This window comes from Sapajus apella, unplaced genomic scaffold, assembly GCF_009761245.1.
Source record: "Sapajus apella isolate SASKATOON/1434 unplaced genomic scaffold, GSC_monkey_1.0 scaffold234, whole genome shotgun sequence".
Lineage (NCBI taxonomy): Eukaryota > Metazoa > Chordata > Mammalia > Primates > Cebidae > Sapajus > Sapajus apella.
In genome coordinates this window covers 16,595-30,013 of record NW_022437174.1, presented here as the reverse complement: position 1 = coordinate 30,013, position 13,419 = coordinate 16,595, and the positions used below count along the sequence as shown (strand labels likewise).

The window sequence follows — 13,419 nt, the reverse complement described above, 5'->3', positions numbered from 1 at the left end:
CGCCCTCCCCCGTCCCCGCCTCCCCCAGCCCGGCTCTGAGCGCCCTCAGCCCACCAAGGGCCCGCTCCTCCGCCCGCCCCTCCCTCCGTCTCGCTCTAGCGCCGGGGCCCGGGGCCCGGGGCCCGTCTGCCCGGCGCTCACTTCTTCGTGTAGAGCTCCTCCAGACGATGCCACACAGCGGGCTGCCCAGGCCCGGAGCTCTGGCTCTGCTGCAGGAACCCCGGTACGTCCTTCATGACAGCAGGAAGACCCCCGGGACAGGACAGCCGGGATGTCAGCACCACAAGGATGGCTGCCGGAAATGCTCACTCACTTCCGGCGCCGCGCGACGCGGGGCAGGCTGGGAGCGCCGTGGTCGGCCGAGGGCGGGGTCCGCCGGTTGCCGGGTCACCGCGCGTCCCTACGCTCGGGACACACCTCTCTGCCGCGTTTGCAATCCACTCCCCGCGCACCTCGCCGTGTCACTGAGGCGTTAAAGAGCATGGGCGCCTCTGGTCGCACCGGCCACAAAGCTTTGCGGCGTCAGCCTTTGTGACCCGGAATTGCTCCTCTCAAATGAGGACCTTGCCAGCGGTGTCTTGCAAGGACTAGGTGTAAATATAATGCCTGGCTGTGGTAAAAGCGCTCAGGAAGTATCAACTGTCACCACCATCCGGGCTGAAAAAGGTGTGGGCGCAGGGTTCAGAAATGCTGGCTCCCGTTTTGACCTCCGGGGCGAGGGGTCAGACACCAGACTAGGGAACCGCCTCCACTCGTTCTCTACGTTTACCCGAGCGCGCCGGGGGCGTGGCGCGGAGGCGGGGCCGGGGCGTGGACGCGGGGGCGGGGCCGGGCCGGGGCCGGGGCGGGGCGTGAACGCAGGGCCGGGGCCGGGGCGTGGCGTGAACGCAGGGGCGGGGGTCGGGGCGTGGACGCGGGGGCGGGGCCGGGGCGGGGCGTGAACGCAGGGGCGGGGCCGGGGCGGGGCCGGGGCGGGGCGAGCCCGCAGGACTCAGGGCTGCCGGGAACATGGCGCTGTGCGGTTGGCGCAGCGCGGCTGCCCCCCGGCTGTGGGGCTCCGTAGCTGTACGGGCCGAAGCCAGGGGAGGCATGGGGCCGTTCCAGGCCTGCGGCTGTCGGCTGGTGCTTGGCGGCAGAGACGGTGTCAGTGCGGGGCCGGGAGGCAGCCGTGGGGTCCACGGTGAGCCCCTGGGTCCGGCGCACCCTTTGCAGAGGCCTCCCAGACCCGCGGTGCCCGGGGCATTCCGGAGGCGGCCGAGGGCAGCGGCTCCCTGCTTCTCCGTTTCGAGGTATTTTGGGCGAGGACAAGCACTTCTTGCGTGTTCGTTGTCGACACCTCGCCCTCCTTTCTCACCGTGCCGTGTTTCTTTTGCGGCGTGTTGCTTCCGCTCCAGCACCCGGGGCCCCCGTCTTTATGCTGGTCGGTGGACGTCCCTTGTGGGAGTTTTGTCGTTTATTTCATCATTCCCTCATTGAAATGCTTCCTAGAGTTTCTTTAGTTATTGTACGTAATGCTGTGGCGAATGACTTTGTTTGCACCTCACTTTTTGCATAAATTCCGAGTACTGGGACTGCTAGGTCCAAGAGTATATGCATTTAACACTTTATCCCTCATAAATGTTGTGCGATTAATACTCCCACAGGTGTGTGATCATACCTGTCTCCATAGTAATTGCATCTGGGAACTGAGCCTGCATACGAAGAAATCTTAAGGTCCATGGTTGTTAGGTATCAAATGCCCTATAATGGATGAATATTTAAGTAGATAATAGTGCATTCATTTGCTTGATGCTGTCTGACACAGCTACTGAAAGTATTGATGAAGAGTGAGGCCCGAAGTGGTGGCTCACACTTGTAATGCCAGCACTTTTGGAGGCTGAGACAGGAGGATTGCTTGGGACCAGGAGTTCAAGACCAGCCTGGGCAACATAACGAGACCCCCATCCATACAAAACAGTTAAAAATTAGCCAGGCATGGTGGTGCAAGCCTGTAGTCCCAGTTACTCCCAAGACTAAGGCAAGAGGATCCCTTGAGTCCAGGAGTTCAAGGCTGCAGTGAGCTATGATTGAATGCTCACTGTCCTGCAGCCTGGGTGACAGGAAGACCGTATCTACCTGAAAAAAAAAAAAAAAAAACTTTAATAGAAAAATCCTGAAGAGTCTGCTGGGTGCAGTGGCTCATGCCTGTTATCCCAGCATTTTGGGAGGCAGAGGCGTTTGGATCACCTGAGTTCAGGAGTGCAAGAGCAGCCTGGCCAACATGGTGAAACCCTGTCTCTGCTAAAAATACAAAAATTAGCCAGGCGTGGTGGCGGGTGCCTGTAATCCCAGCTACTGGGGAGGCTGCGAGCAGGACAATCGCTTGAAACCGAAAGGCGAAGGTTGCAGTGAGCCGAGATCTCTTGACACTGCACTCCAGCCTGGGCTAAAGAGTGAAACTGTGTCTCAAAAGAAAAAAGAAAGAAAGATCCTGAAGAGTCTGCGATTCATCCAAGAAGCCCTCACTGAGCTCTTATTCTGTGCCAGACTCTGTTCTAGGTACTGTAGATAGGGCAGGGACCAGGACAGGCAAATGCGTGGAGCACATTCTAGTATCAGTCCTCCCTACCACTGGCCCTAAAGCAGGAGGCATAGGGCTGCCTGTGAGGAGGAGTCCGTTGCATGGGCTTTCTGCAGTTTGGAATCTGCCCTTTGGCTTTAGATTTTTGAGATCTCTGAATTTGTCCTTTGTGTCCTTTGCACAGTGTCCCTCCCAGGTCGCACCCATGGCTGCCCCTCAGAGTCCCCTCTACTCCCAGTGAATTTCACACCATGCAGTATAGACTTTAAGCCATACATCTTAATTATGTTCCAGACATTTGAAAACTCCATTTATGTGTTCTTCGGTCACTCACGAACATTGTGGTTATGTAGGTGAGGAACGTCTTTCAGGCACCCTTTGTGATACCTTGCCGTCAGCAGGCACTCAGCAGCAACAGTAACTTTCATTCCTTTTGTGATTCTCCTAACGGTGCATGTGTAGTAGCAGCACAGTAGCGGTTTGGGGACGGCCTTAAGCAAATAGTGTCTGACATGCTGTGTGAAGTGGGCGTTTAACAGGTGGTGGGACGGTTTTAGAGCCAGAGCTTTCCCTCTTGACAACTTGACCAATTTTCATTAGAAAACCCCTTTGGAGGTTTGGACTCAGAGAATTGAGTACCCACGGAGTGTACTGAATTATGAAATGAGCACAGTTTCCATTAACCTGAATTTTTTGCTCCCAAATAAGTCTTGATTTCTGATTTATGACTGCTTTCCATTGTAGCCCAATAGTCAGCTGAAAAAGCTGGTTATTTTGGGAGGTCTGGAGGGACATGTATGGTCAATCTCAATGGTGGGGTTGGTGCAAAGGGTAGAATCATGCTCATTCTTGCTATCCTGAGATTGGCTGCTATCTCTTTCTTTTGCTGCTTTGTTTTTTTCTGCCAGTATTAAAGGTGGAAGAAGACCCATATCTTTTTCTGTGGGTGCTTCAAGTGTTGGAAGCGGAGGCAGCAATGACAAGGGGAAGCTTTCTCTGCAGGATGTGGCTGAGCTGATTCGGGCCAGAGCCTGCCAGAGGGTGGTGGTCATGGTGGGGGCCGGCATCAGCACACCCAGTGGCATTCCAGACTTCAGGTACTGTCTGCAGTCCCACCTGCCTCCTGCCCTCCCCACTGCCCGATTTATTCCGCTTTCCTGCCCTCTTCCAAAGTCCCCAGAGCCTCTTCCTTCTCTCTCTGCAGATCCCCGGGGAGTGGGCTGTACAGCAACCTCCAGCAGTACAATCTCCCGTACCCCGAGGCCATTTTTGAGCTTCCATTTTTCTTCTACAACCCCAAGCCCTTTTTCACTTTAGCCAAGGAGCTGTACCCTGGAAACTACAAGCCCAATGTCACTCACTACTTCCTCCGGCTGCTTCATGACAAGGGGCTGCTTCTGCGGCTCTACACGCAGAACATCGATGGGCTTGAGAGAGGTGAGCCCTCTGTCCATCTCACTCATTCTTGTTCCCACAGGGAAGGCTCAGGCGCTTGTTTCTGGGGAGGGCTGAGACCTAGTGCTTATGCTTCTTCCTTGGGACTGTTTTTGAGCCAACCAGTTAGGGCTTTGTTCCCACGGAAAATGTTCTCAGGGTGTTTAAAGGCCACTGCTTGCTCTCCTGGTGTACCTGCAGAACTGTGCATTTTGGGCAGAAGTTGACATTGTTTTGCTAATCTATCTGGTGTGATCATCTCTTTTTTCTGGGTTTTTTTTTTTGTTTTTGACACGGAGTTTTACTCGTGTTGCCCAGGCTGGAGTCCAATGGCTCAATCTCAGGTCACCACAACCTCTGCCTCCTGGATTAAAGCGATTCTTCTGCCTCAGCCTCCTCCCGAGTAGGTGGGATTACAGATGCACGCCACCACGCCCAGCTAATTTTGTATTTTTAGTAAAGATGGGGTTTCTCCATGTTGGTCAGGCTGGTCTTGAACTCCCGACCTCAGGTGATACGCCCGCCTCAGCCTCCCAAAGTGCTGGGATGACAGGCATGATCCACCGTGCCCGGCCTTCTGTTCTCTTTTAAAAATTGTATTACGGAATTTTTTTGAGCACATGCAAATCAAGAGAAAAATGTAATGAAGCGTCCTGTCCACATCACCAGCACATAGCCAGGCCTTCTTCCTGTGTCCTCACCACCTCCATCCAAATCCCCAGATTATTGTGAAGGAAATCCCTGACATCATGAATTTAATCTAGAAATAATCTATAAATACATGAATAGCTATCTCTAGAGGAGACTTGAAACACGACTCTGGCTGGGTGCAGTGGCTCACACCTGTAATCCCAGCACTTTGGGAGGCGGGCAGATCACCTGAGGTTGGGAGTTCAAGACTACACTGGCCAACATGGGAAACCCTGTCTGCTAAAAATTGAAAAAGCTGGGCGTGGTGATGTGCCCCTATAATCCCAGCTACTTGGGATTGCTGGGACCTGGGAGGCGGAGGTTACAGTGAGCTGAGATTGTGCCACTGCACTCCAGCCTAGGTGACAGAGAGACTCCATCTCAAAAATAATAAATTAATAAAAATTAAAATTAAAAATTAAAAACAACTTTGATACCATTTTCACGCCGAAGAATCTCTTGTAATTCCTAAATATTGTCACACTCAGCCTGTGGTGATTTCTTGACTGTATCCACATGGTGCCCAAACCAGCGATTCACAGGTTGTGCCGACTTCTGGCCGTGCACCCTAGGGAAGCACTTGATGGGGCCTTTTCCTTACATGCAGTGATTGCAGACAGGTGCAGGGACAGTCAGCTCTCCGGGGGCCAGGAGCAGCTCAGCCAGTCTGCAGATGTGTTGTCAGTTAAAAAGAGGAGACACCTTGGCTCCAGGTATGTTTCCTTGCCAGAAGGATTCCCTAGCCTGGAGCCACAGAGGCAGCAGTGGCTACCCCATGTTGGTGGTCTTTTCTCCCAGAGGTGCAGCTGGGCAGGCCGTGTGGGAAGGTGGGCACTCTGGCTGTGAGATGCAGCACTGCTGAGTGGCAGGGGCTTGGGGAGCCTCCTGCAGCTGGGACCCTGACTATGCTACCACAGTGCTTCAGAGCCAGACAATAGTGTCACAACTTTCATAAGAAGTCACTTTTTGTCTGTTTTTCTACCAAGCAATTCTTTTGGAATTTATGATATTTATATCCTCATTTTAACTTGGTATCTGTAGAATAGAAAATGTGTTCCTAGGTACTGGATATAAGTTTTTGAGACAGGGTCTTGGCGCTGTTGCCCAGGCTAGAGTGCAGTGGCGTGATCATAGCTCACTGTAGCCTTGAACTCCTGGGCTGAAGTGATCCTTTTGCCTTGAACTCCTGGGCTGAAGTGATCCTTTTGTCTCAGCCTCTGGAATAGCTGGGACTATAGGCGTGCACTACCGTGCCTGGGTAGTTTTTACGTTTTTTTCTGGAGGTCAGGTCTCACTGTGTTGCCCAGGCTGGTCTCAAACTCCTGGCCTCAAGCGATCGTCTCCCTTGGCCTTCCAAAGCACTGGGATTACAGGCGTGAACCACTGTGTCCAGTCTGGTATTGGGTATAATTTTTTCTTTTGAGACAAGAGTTTTGCTCTTGTTTCCCAGGCTGGAGTGCAGTGGCGTAGTCTCCGCTCATTGCGACCTCTGCTTCCTGGGTTCAAGTGATTCTCTTGCCTCAAGCTCCCGAGTAGCTGGGATTACAGGTGCCCGCCACCATACCCGGCTAATTTTTATGTTTTTAGTGGTGGTAGGGTTTCATCATGTTGGCCAGGCTGGTCTCAAACTCCTAACCTGAAATGATCAATCCACCTTGGCCTCCCAAAGTAATGGGATTACAGGCGTGAGACACCATGCCTAGCCGGATATATTTTATTTGAGCTTACATCAAATGAGTTTTTGTACTGAGCTTTGACAGGCTTTGTTTTAACCGTGATTTGGCTCCAACTGGGAGCCCCTTTACTCCCATGCCTTATTCTGGTTGGTGGTGCATGACCTGTAGGTGATATGGGCATGGACAGAAGGCTTGAGGGTATCACAACCCCAAGGGGTTGTGCCTTCTTCTAGGAGGCCTGCCAAGCCCAGAAGTGGTGCTTTTGGACCTGCGTGCACCCCAGAGGCAGCAGCAACACTTAGCTGTGGCTTGAATTTCAGCATCAGGCATCCCTGCCTCAAAGCTTGTTGAAGCTCATGGAACCTTTGCCTCTGCCACCTGCACAGTCTGCCGAAGACCCTTCCCAGGGGAAGACTTTTGGGTGAGTTATCTGCTGTTGGTCTCCCTTCCACAGTTTGCTGTTGGGGTCATCTGGAAAAGTGGTATTTGATAAGCATTGTGTCTAAAGGATTATTGAACAATAATAGTGTGAAACATTTTATTTGTAAATTAGAAAAGTAATGCATGCTGGTAAAAAATTTAAGACAATATAGAAATATGTAGAGAAAATGGATCTCCCTTCAGTCAATTCCTGCTGCCCATTTTTTTTTTTAGACAGAGTCTCGTTCTGTTGCCCAGGCTGAGTGCAGTGGGGTAACCTCTGCTCAGTGCAACCTCCGTCTCCTGGGTTCAGTCAGTTCTCCTGCCTCAGCCTCTCGCTGGGATTACAGGCATGTGCTACCACACCCACTAGTTTTATTATTTTTATTTTTATTTTATTTTTAGTAGAGACGATATTTCGTCATGTTGGCCAGGCTGGTCCCAAACTCCTGACTTCAGGTGATCCATCCACCTCGGCCTCCCAAACTACTGGGATTACAGGCGTGAGCCACGGCCCCTGGCCCCTGCTGTCTACTTTTTTTTTTTAGATGGAATTTTGCTCTTATTGCCCAGGCTGGAGTGCAATGGTGTGATCTCAATTTAGCACGACCTCTGCCCCCCAGGTTCAAGTGATTCTCTTGCATCAACCTCCTGAGTAGCTGGGGTTACAGGCATGCGCCACCACGCCCAGCTAATTTTGTATTTTCAGTAGAGACAGGGTTTCTCCATGTTGGTCAGGCTGGTCTTGAACTCCCAATTTAAGGTGGTCTGCCCGCCTCAGCCTCCCAAAGTGCTGGGATTATAGGCATGAGCCCCTGTGCCTGGCCTCTGCTGCCCACTTTTAACAGCTTGGTGTATAATGTTCCAGGCCTTTCAAAAAAAAAAAAAAGTGATATGTTTATATAAACATATATATATATATAGGTGCATGTACCTACGTACATATACCTACACACAGTTAAAAATTTTTTTTTCAGGCTGGTTGCGGTGGCTCATGCCTGTAATCCCAGCGCTTTGGGAGGCCGAGGTGGGCAGATCACGAGGTCAAGAGATGGAGACCATCCTGGCCAACATGGTGAAACCCCGTCTCTACCAAAAATAACAAAATTAGCCAGATGTGTTGGCGTGTGCATGTAGTCCCAGCTACTCAGGAGGCTGAGGCAGGAGAATAGCTTAAATCCAGGAAGCGGAGGTTGCAGTGAGCTGAGATTGCGCTGCTGCACTCCAGCCTGGTGACAGAGTGAGAATCAAAAAAAAAAAAAAGAAAAAAAAAAAAATTCAGCAATGGGGTCATTTTAAGTTTAGTATTCTACAGCTTGAGTTTTTACTGATCAGTGTCTTGGAACTCTTGGGTTAATACCTACAGTTCTGCTAACCCTTTCTATTAACTTTTATAGAGTATTATACTTAGCCATTCCCGTATTGTGGGACATTCTTTGATGTATGTAATTTTCACTATTAAAAATACAGCAATGATAGCTATGCTTATGCTGCCATGAATATCTGTATTTCTGTGGAATGGGTTTCTTAGAATAGGATAGAGTTGAAAAATCTTAAATATAAAACTCTGAAATAGAGACATGGCACATAACTTTTTAAAAATTTACTAGTTTTTTATTGAGGTAAATTTTTTTTTTTTTGAGACAGAGTCTTGCTCTGTGACCCAGGCTGCATGTGATCTGTGCTCACTGTAACGTTCGTCTCCTGGGTTCAAGCAATTCTCCTGCCTCAGCCTCCCAAGTAGCTGAACTACAGGCATGTGCCACCACGGCCAGCCAATTTTTTTTGGTATTTTCGGTAGAGATGAGATTTCATCATGTTGGCCAGGCTGAACTCCTGACCTCAAGTGATCCCCGCCTTATTGAGGTGAATTTGATGTAACCTAAAATTAAGCATTTTAAAGCGTTCAATTCATTGGCATTTAGTACATTGACAGTGTGTGTACCTTTTGCCTCTGATCAAGTCCCAGGACATGCTGATTACCCCAAAAGAAAACCTTGTACTGATAAGCAGTCACTCCTCATTTCTTCTCCCTCCAGCCCCTGGCAACCACAGATATGCTTTCTGTCTATACGGTTGTCTATTTGGATATTTCATGTAAACGCAGTCAAATGGCCTTTTGTGTCAAGGTTGTTTCCCAAAAATACTTCTGGCTCATTCACACTGTAGCTTGTATTAGTACGTTATCCTGTTTTGTGGCTAAATAATATTCCATTGATGTGTGTACTACAATTTGTTAATCTCCTCATACATTGATGGATGTTTGGGTTGTTCCTGCCTTGCTGCTCTTGTGAGTAGTTCTGCTGTGAATGCATGTACGAGCATTTGTGTGAGAGCCCTTGTTTTTTATGCTTTAAAGTATAAAAACACATACCTAGGAGTATTGCTGGGTAATTCCATGTTTAGCTTTTTTTAAGTTTTGAAATTAGGAAGTGTCAGTCAGTGCATAGTAGAAACTTCATATATGAATATTATTGTTTTTGTCAATGCATCCATTCATTAATGACCAATTTATTCAACAAATAGTTTAGTCTGCTTAATGCCAGGCCCTTTGCTGGGGTCTCTGGATGTGAAAGCAAATTAAGGTGGAGCTATCCAATAGTTACAGTTGGGTGCCATGTGAGTTTTACTACAAATATGTACTGAATGCTGGAAGAGGTACTGACTCAGCTGCAGGAGGAGAGCAGGCTAGGGAGCACCTCAGAGGTGAGGCCATCTGGATTAAGAGTTGGTTTCTGGCAGCAGAGTCCTGGAGTGTGCAAGGCCTGCTTGCTCTATTAGGGTTTGAACTGCATGCTGAAGATCATGGGAGACATTGAAGGATTTTTAGGCAGGAAAATTATGTGAAGGGATTTGCATTTAAAAGAGATTATTTGGAGCAGGGCTTGGTGGTTCACGCCTGTAATCCCAGCACTTTTGGAGGCCTAGGCAGGCAGATCACCTGAGGTTGAGAGTTTGAGAGCAGCCTGGCCAAAATGGTGAAACCCCATTTTTGTATTTTTGTAAAAATATAAAAATTAGCCAAGTGTGGTGGCACACCTGTAATCCCAGCTACTCGGAAGGCTGAGGCAGGAGAATCACTTGACCCTGGGAGGCGGAGGTTGCTGTGAACTGAGATCACACCACTGTACCCCAGCCTGGGCAACAGAGTGAGACTCCATCTCAAAATAAATAAATAAAGAAGAAAATAAAAGAGATAATTTGGGCAATGGGTTGGTTTTAATTCTCCACCTTTGTTCTTCTCCTTCAGTACTGTGTTGGCTGTTCTGAGTCTTTTGCCTTTTCATGTTAATTTCAGAAATTGTTGCTATCTGTTCTCTGCCTGTTTCTTTTTCTTTCTTTCTTTTTTTTTTGAGACAAGACAGAGTCTCACTCTGTCACCCAAGCTGGAGTGCAGTGGCACGATCTCTGCTCACTGCAATCTCTGCCTCCCAGGTTCAAATGATTCTCCTGCCTCAGCCTCCAGAGTATCTGGGATTATAGGCGTGCATCACCACGCCCGGCTAATTTTTGTATTTTTAGTAGAGACAGGATTTCACCATGTTGGTCAGGCTGGTCTTGAACTCCTGACCTTGTTATCTACCTGCCTCAGCCTCCCAAAGTGCTGGGATTACAGGCTTGAGCCAGCACACCTGGCCTCTGCCTGTTTATTTTATTTTATTTTTATTTTTTTAAAGACGGGGTTTCACCATGTTGGTCAGGCTGGTCATGAACTCCCGCCCTCAGGTGACCCGCCTACGTTGGCCTCCAAAGTGTTTGGATTATAGGCGTGAGCCACCACGCCCAGCCATAATAGTCTTTTTTTTTTTTTTTTTTTTTTTAAAGACGGGGTTTCAACATGTTGATCAGGCTGGTCTGGAACTCCGGACCTCAGGTGATCTGCCCGCCTTGGCCTCCAAAGCACTTGGATTACAGGCATGAGCTACCACGCCCGGCCAATCTCTCTGCCTGTTTTTTATAAGACTTTTGTCTTTGGAGTTTTGCAGTTTCTCAATGCTGTTTTTCCGTATGAATTTCCTTTTATTTATTCTGCTTAAAATTTGTAGGCCTTCCTTGAGAAAAATAAAATAAAATTCTAGGCCAGAAGCAGTGGCTCATGCCTGTAATCCCAGTTCTTTGGGAGGCTGAGGCAGGTGGATCACCTGAGTTAAGACTTTGAGACCAGCCTGGCCAACATGGTAAAACTCTGTCTCTACTAAAAATACAAAATGAGCCATGTGTAGTGGCGCCTATCTGTAGTCCCAGCTACTCGGGAGGCTGAGGCAGAATTGCTGGAACCCAGGAGGTGGAGGTTGACAGTGAGCTGAGGTCACGCCACTGCATTCCAGCCTGGGTGACAGAGTGAGACTCCCTCTCAAACAAATAAAAAATAAAATTCTAAGCCCTGCAGCTAACATGAATGGACCCCTCCCCTTGGTCAAGGGAACCCAGAGAAACCTTGGGGGCTTGAGTTGCTGCCCAGTGCAGGAGGAGAGATCAGACGCACCCCATTATACCCTCCCTCCCAACCACCATTAGACTTTCTTCACTCAGGGCTGAACAGAAACCAGCCCTTTCCAAAGGCTCCACCCTGTGAATGTGGATAGAGGAGATTAATGGTTCCTTCTTCCTCCCTGAGATGCCTGCTTAGTTGCTCTCTTTCTGTTTCTTTTTTTTTCTTTGAACAGTTGACTACAATGTTTCCTTTTATGGAATGTAAAATGTACACTTACTGGGCCCTTACTGAAGTCTCATAAGTATGTAACCTTTCACCTCACAGCCCCCTCCCCCTTCCTAAGGACGATACAGAAACACAAAACCTCCTGAGAACCTCTTGGGACAAAAACAGCCACAGATGTGCCCGTGACTCATGCTGTGCCGTCTCGCTGGCTCAGTAGCCCTCACTTGCCCGAGACCCTCATTCTGTGGGTTGGTATCTTTCCTGGTTGCTGGATGATACTCTGCCTTATCTCTTTGGATATGAATTGCCACCGGCCCAGCATCTGGGCCCTCGCTTCAGAGACCTCTGATTGCGCATACATTAGACCTTCTCTCTCCTGCAGTTCTGCTCACTCTCCTGTCCCTCCTTGCTCCTCCTGGTGCTGCATTCTGGGTAATTTCTTCCGATCTATTTTCCAGCTTACTAATGTCGTATTCTATATAGAGAATAAAGTCTTTCCATTGAATGTTTCTTTCTTTCTTTTTTCCCAAACACCAACTTGAAACAGACATTGAGTTTTCATTTTGGTTCCTCTACTTTTTGTTTATAGAAGTTATATTTGGTTATTTTCCAAGTCGGCTACGTTATTTTTTAGTAGTTTTGTATCTTTAATAGATATTTCAATTTCATCTTTTTTTGTTTCCTTTTTTTTTTTTAACTATACCCCATAGTCTCCAAGATAACAGTTTTTTCTTTTTAATTTAAACGTAATACAGTTTTACTATGTATCCAAGAATATCCGAAATCTTTTGTGCGTTTCTTTCTTTTGTCTCTTGTTTCTGTTGCTGGATTGAGCCTGCTTAAAACAAGCCCAATTAGCTGTAAAGGTTTCCCTTAGAAAGTCAGGTGTCTTCCTCTGTAACTCTCTCCCTTTTCCATCTGGCCCAAGGCATTAATTTATATTAATCTTGATGAAAAGTGTCATTGTGTCCACTACACCTTGGCCACTACGGAGCCAGTCTTTGGCAGATGTTGTTATTCCTCATAATGCCAGCCAGTCACTGAAGCTGACCTGAATGCCTCCCAGGTCTGAGGAATGCCATGAGCTCTTAAGCTCGACCCAGAGACACTTTCACCTTTGTGACTGAATAATGTTCGGTGTAGGCCAAATGCCTGCAGGCTGCTGTCTGAGGCCCGGGCAGTCTGCCAGGTATTCCCTTGGCACCTGAATGTCTCTGGTCAGCATCCCAGGTGTCCAGAGCATGGTGTTAGATGTGCTGGGTGCCTGCCGAAGTATTTATGGGTGAAATCATATGATGTCCAGGATTTGCTTTTAAATGCCTTAACACCTCCTCCCAGACTCTGGAGGGCTGTGAAACAATTTGCTATGAAAACTGGTGATTCCTCAAGCTGGTTACATGGGGGTTAATGATCCATCTCTCACCTTTTTTGGGGGGAATGTTTGACACTTTAATAAGAAGTCGTTGCCTTTAAAGTATGTGCGGCATCTTCCTCAGGCCTGCGTTTTCTGTTTCCCAGGCTTACGTGATGGCAGACAGGGTGCCCCGCTGCACAGTCTGCACTGGCGTTGTGAAGCCCGACATCGTGTTCTTTGGGGAGCCGCTGCCCCAGAGGTTCTTGCTACATGTGGTTGATTTCCCCATGGCAGATCTGCTGCTCATCCTTGGGACCTCCCTGGAGGTGTGTCAGCAGGCCTGTGAAGGGAGGAGGCCGAGGGCAGGGGAATGGGGAGGGGTGCAGGAGTCCCCTCATGGGCCTTGAGAGGCTATGGGGAAGAGGGGGTGCAGGAATCACCTCATGGGCCTTGAGGGACTACGGGGAAAGGGCGGGTGCAGGAGTCCCCTCGTGGGCCTTGAGGGACTATGGGGAAGAGGGGGTACAGGAATCACCTCACGGGCCATGAGGGACTATGGGGAAGAGGGGGTACAGGAGTCACCTCATGGGCCTTGAGGGACTACGGGGAAAGGGCGGGTGCAGGA

General features: G+C 49.0%; 2 protein-coding genes across 7 annotated transcripts in view; one reads left to right on the top strand and one right to left on the bottom strand.

Annotated features, from left to right (window-relative positions):
* PSMD13 (proteasome 26S subunit, non-ATPase 13) overlaps positions 1–731 on the bottom strand; it is a 16,843-nt gene extending 16,112 nt beyond the window's left edge. The window contains exon 1 of one of the 2 annotated variants that reach the window (XM_032271468.1): positions 142–731. In XM_032271468.1, the coding sequence (XP_032127359.1) occupies positions 142–236 (95 nt within the window). In that variant the 5' untranslated portion in view covers positions 237–731. The remainder of the gene's footprint in view (positions 1–141) is intronic. The other variant, XM_032271469.1, reaches the window with a different exon arrangement.
* Positions 451–13,419, top strand: part of SIRT3 (sirtuin 3) — a 23,806-nt gene continuing 10,837 nt past the window's right edge. The window contains exons 1-5 of one of the 5 annotated variants that reach the window (XM_032271465.1): positions 451–666; positions 3,469–3,657; positions 3,765–3,997; positions 6,681–6,781; positions 12,959–13,120. In XM_032271465.1, coding sequence (XP_032127356.1) covers positions 3,611–3,657; positions 3,765–3,997; positions 6,681–6,781; positions 12,959–13,120 — 543 coding nt within the window. In that variant the 5' untranslated portion in view covers positions 451–666; positions 3,469–3,610. Of the gene's footprint in view, positions 667–896; positions 1,290–3,468; positions 3,658–3,764; positions 3,998–6,680; positions 6,782–12,958; positions 13,121–13,419 lie in introns of those variants that run through there. The other 4 variants (XM_032271467.1, XM_032271463.1, XM_032271466.1 and 1 more) reach the window with 4 other exon arrangements.